This window comes from Cynara cardunculus (genome assembly GCF_001531365.2).
Source record: "Cynara cardunculus var. scolymus isolate 2C chromosome LG 3, CcrdV1, whole genome shotgun sequence".
Classification (NCBI taxonomy): domain Eukaryota; kingdom Viridiplantae; phylum Streptophyta; class Magnoliopsida; order Asterales; family Asteraceae; genus Cynara; species Cynara cardunculus.
This window is the reverse complement of record NC_037530.1, coordinates 37,795,193-37,800,535: the sequence shown is the minus strand read 5'-3', so window position 1 is coordinate 37,800,535 and position 5,343 is coordinate 37,795,193. Positions and strand designations below refer to the sequence as shown.

Genomic DNA, 5,343 nt, shown 5'->3' with positions numbered 1-5,343 from the left:
AGAAGGCCGTCGGGTTTGGTCCCCGTATATCCGTGTGTGTGTGTATATATACATATTAAAATAATTAAACCAATTAAAGTAAATTGGGATATTAAAGTAAATTGAATAATCAATGCAATTTACTAATTTATCTTTTGTTTTATTTTAGTAAATAACATTAATTATTTGTAATGATTGACTCATATTAGACCTCAAAGTTACCGCAAACTATTTATTTCTCATTTAATTAGGCCTATATATATTTATATATATTAAAGATTTTGATTATTAATAACAATATTAAAAGAAAATTATAACATATCTGTTAAAAATGCTTTAATAACAGATTCCACCAAACTAATATCAAATATCAAAATGATGTTACTACACAGATTTAGATGAAGAAAACTAACAAACTAGTAAAGATCAAAGACTATCAACATTCAGCACCATGCCTCTGATCATTCAGATCCTATAAAACCAGCACATATAGATGATATTTTCTTCAAGAATTTCGTGGAAATGATGTTTCCGGCGAGCTGCCAAGAGATCGGTTATCGTCTCCGTCCGTAGACACCACCGGAATTTTGACTGCAGCCCTCTCCATCTCCTTCTCGAGCTCTTCCTCCCGTCTCAAAGCCGTAAACTGCTTGTCTAATGACCTTGCTGCCCCTAACCACGCAAGAACGATCACAAGAAGTATCCCACCAAGATACGGTGTCGAGTTTGCAAGCGAACCGAACGTTAAGATCATGAATTGCTGGATCAACGCACCCCCGGATTTCCCCAATGGGTTGCACACCACATCGATGGCCGCCTTGCCTTTAACCTGCCAAAGATTCAAAGGTTTCAAATCTAAATTCATAATGCCGAACATCAAGAAGTGGTTTGGAGTAGAGATGCAGAAGCCGGGCCCATGCCTTCCAAAAGCCTGTTTTTAGTATAGCAAAAAGAAGCCCGGGTTTTTGGGCCCGGACTGGCCAGGCTTTGGGGTTGAAAGAGGGCCCAACTGGGCTTTTCGGGCCAGGCTTAACCGGATTTTTGGCCAGATTTAAAAAAAGTTGGCCTAATCGGGCTCTAAACCTGGGCCTGGGCCTGGGCTCGGGCTTGCTAGGCTTGGGCTTTTTTTTCAGAACTGTGTCCAGGGCTTTTTTTTTCGGTGGCCACAATTGTTGTGGACGCCTGGAATTGAACCCGCGGCAGATGGGATATTCCACCACATCCCCTTTGGTATCTTGTGCCCAAGCTTTCCGGGCTTTTTTATGCCGGGATTTTCGGGCAGGGACTCGGTTGTGGGTGTTTTTGTGCATTTTCTAGTTTTGGATTTTAAGTTTCGAACCTTGGTATCTTCGTCCAAAGGAATATAGGCCATTTCCTTGCAGGGATCAAAGAGACTGTATTTGGCACTCTTGCTGAATATATTTTGCATTGCACCCACGTAAACCGCTGCTAAAAGTGGTGTGATCCCGAACGTCATGAGACCTGGTCCAAGCGGATCACCGAACAAAATCAAAGAGAAGAAGCCGATCCCGGTTAGAAGCAGAACCGTGGGTGTGATTTTGGCTGCAACGCCCCACCCATATTTGTTGAATATCCATTGGCTTAGCAACATCATCGTGAACGTTGTTATTCCAGTTGCAGTCGAGAAATCGCCCATGAAAGAAGAGTATTCATTCGGACTAGGAAACTGAAAGACCGAAACAGGTGGTCATGAGTCGACATAACAAGCTCGTGAACAAAGTAAAAACAAGTTATTTCACATTTGTAAAGGATATGTGGAACCCCTTTGAATTTTATAAAGATGGGGGAGGTTCCTACACACACATATATATGGGCATGTTCAGTAAGGAACCTAAAATTGATTAGGAACCCGGGAACCGCACGCAACACGACACATGGCATTTTCATCAGAAATATGGACGTGTTGTGTTGTTCATCATAAATATTGTAACATATTCATCATGAATGTGTGATTCATAATGAATAACACTTCCATATTCATCATGAGTTTGTTATTCATGATGAATATTAACCTTGAGTTCATCATTCATGATGAATATCCATCCTGAGTTTGTCATTCATGATGAATATCCAACAGTAACTATCATTCTTAGCAATCAAGATAACCATTATACTTGTAGTAATCGTAAAAAAGCAACGGTTCTACTATTTTACCTGGGCTTTGAGCTTAGATTTCCATGTAACCTCGACAAGATTAATGCTAATACCGTATGCTACCACCAATGTCGCTAGATCCCTAATGTACGGTGAAGACACCAAGAACTTCAAACTCTCCATCGTCGTCATGTTTGGCTTTTCCTGCGAATCCAATCAAGCAAAGGGTGTTTTCAAGATCCGATTTTAGTCAAAAATCAATGCGATTGAAATAGAATTCAAGATTCTTTTTACCTTCTTTTTCTTGCTACGAGTAGGAAGGGGAACGTAAGTATTCACCCACCAATAAAGACCGCAAATAGCAAACCCCATAAGCACGACAATGCTCATCATATATTTCAATGAAATGGCCCATCCGTCAACTCCCGGACCCAAGTGTTTTCTCATATTCGAGAAGTATTTCACTGTTCGTCCGGAGAAGATCAAAGCAACATTTGCTCCAAGTCCAAACAGAGGGTAAAATTTCTTGGCTTCATCTACGGTTGTTATCTGAGTTTCGAGAAAGTTCATGAGGGTTAGAATCGTCATTAAACATAAGCACGAGAGACACATTCAGGCGAAACACGTAGTCTAATCACTATGTTTTTTCTGATATTAACACTAACATTACGTTCACAACCTTCACACTACAACAAAATCGGCTTTATAATACGTCATATATGTCTAACGTCCTAATAGACTCCTTCACAAGATTCAAGTTCATACGACCAAATAATCGTACATCAATGATACGATACGTTGATAGGACGCTTTTGGACATCCTAACAAGTTTCTATGACAATTTTGAAATAAATCGTCCTATTTGTCTTTTTATATGGCATTATTCGAAAAACGTGTCTTATAAAAACAAGTGCGCTGTAAAAAGATGAGTCTGTAAGCCATTTCTCAAAATTTTCGTAAAAAACTTGTTGATATGCCCAAATACATCTAACGTCCTATTATAACACCTTTATATAGGATGTACAATTGTTTGGTTGTATAAACTTTAAGAATTAAAAAACTTAGGGTGTGTTTGTTAATAATAGCTTAATAGAACTCACAGCTTATTCGGTCAACAATACATGACTGTCTGGTAGTGGCTTAATGATATAGAAAATGGCTTATTCAGTAAGCTTCTAGGGGGAGTTTTATTCAGAAAGCCAAGTTTTTTCCAAACATGCCTCCCCCAATTAAAAAAACCCGCTCCTCTCTATCTATGAAAGACCCCTCCCACACAAAAAACATTCTCAATCTATACAGATATATTAATACACACAGACAACTTTATTCATTCAGGACTTAATGGATAACCAACCAAACAGCCCTTTTCTATAAACCCAATTTTGTTGTAGTATCGTGTGATCTTGGCATATAATATTATAACGTCTACGTCATCAACTAAACAAATGAATCCATATCGATTATCAATTTTCGGTACTAATCTTACACAAATCTAAATTACAATCTCAAACATTTGCAATCAACCAAAAGATGAACTCCAATCATACAAAAACATGATCCAACACATAAATCAAACAAATTTGATGAATCAAACAACATCATTACCTGATTCGCGAACCCCCAAAACAGAACCGAAACCACCACACTCCCCCACAGCTCAGCCATCACATAGAACAAACAGAAACTCCAAATCCTTAAAATCGCCAGAGGTCCAAGAAACCGAGGACCCAAAAACTCAAGAAGTCTATCAGCAAGAGCTGTTGGGTGAATCAGATTGCTAAGAGGATAGAAAACAAACCCAAATGCCCCAAAGAAAGCAATAAATGGAAGAATTACAGTATAGAAAAGAGCCTTTTTCGACAACACATTCGACAATTTGGTGTATAACAACATAAACCCAATTGCCATAGGCAAATTAACCCAAGTTTTCAAAAAGGGAATGATTTCAGCACTTGAACCCTGAGCTGTTACAACCAGAACATCTTTTGTATCCCTAAGAATAGTGTAATTAAAAAGTATACAGAAAAACATTAACCCTAAGGGAACAATCTTTTTGAGGGTCACAACTTCAACACCCATAAACTTGGCTGACTCCAACCCATCGCCGCCGGGGACGGCGTTGGCGGCGGCGGCAGCCGATGCCTTGCAGACATGAAAAGTTTTTGTTTTCCGGCCACAAACTAGGCTAGGGTTTGTTGTAAAACTTCTAAATTTCGTAAACCCATCAAGATTTAAAGAAAGCCCATTTGTTGATTTGGGTTTTAAAGAATTTGGAAGATTGAATCGGTGTCTAAGACCCGATTGTGGTTGGTTAAAGAACGATTTGGGTTTGGGGTTAGACGGGAAGGAAAGAAGCCCTTTTGTTTGTATGACAGCTTCCATTTCAAGAAACCCCCTTCTTCTCTAATGCACACAAAACCAGAATCTATGAGCTTCTTGAGTGATGAATTCAAGAAGATCAAAGATGAATCTAAGATAGCATCAGAGAGAGGAAGGGATTGAGGGAGGTTGCAACTGTTGGAAGGTTTTATGTAACAGAAAGCAAAAACCCTGATGAAAATGGAATTAGAGAGAGAGAAATGGAGTTTTGTCCAGAAAAGAATCTGAAAAGTGCAAAAGAAACATGTGAATCGATGGATATTGGAAGATTGGCCCCAAAATTTTGGCTGAAAATGGAGAATATGAAATGATAACCCTTTTTGAAGATATTTGTGGGAGTTTGCGTAGTGGAATTTGATCCCCAGAATCGCATCCAAGTTGGCTTACCTGCCTCTATTTTTCATTTATTTATGGAAACTAGTGTTTGACACCATGCGTTGCATGGTGACAATAATCTTTTTTAAAATTACTGAAGTTAGTTAAATGAATCGATGATTATATTTATATATCAAATTAATAAGAATCATCCTTTGATATATGAATCCACCTTATCATTATTGGTTGTTCTTTTAATATATATATAGAGAGAGAAGCGATCAAATGAAAACCACTCCAATTTGTAAAAACGGTAAAAACTACTCTCATTCATCGATTTTATTGTTTAATCTTATGAAATTTTTTCATGAAATGTTTCATATAATACTTTTTTTTATGAAGTTGTTTCATATATGGTTATGAAATTGTTTTATATATTACTTAATGAAATTTTAATGAAATTGTTTCATGTATTTCTCTAAAATTAAAATAATGAAGATGATAATATCCATGATTAACAACCTCCACAATAAAAATGATTAATCAACCTCTCAT

General features: G+C 37.6%; 1 protein-coding gene across 1 annotated transcript; it reads right to left on the bottom strand.

Moving 5' to 3' along the window:
- Positions 1-304: 304 nt before the first annotated feature.
- LOC112510184 (plastidic ATP/ADP-transporter) lies at positions 305-4,742 on the bottom strand. Its single transcript, XM_025115510.1, has 5 exons — positions 3,700-4,742; positions 2,389-2,643; positions 2,155-2,298; positions 1,319-1,666; positions 305-808 (listed from the first exon to the last, which is right to left on the bottom strand). The coding sequence occupies exons 1-5, from the start codon at positions 4,474-4,476 to the stop codon at positions 485-487; spliced, it is 1,848 nt and encodes a 615-aa protein (XP_024971278.1). The 5' UTR covers positions 4,477-4,742; the 3' UTR covers positions 305-484.
- Positions 4,743-5,343: the final 601 nt, after the last annotated feature.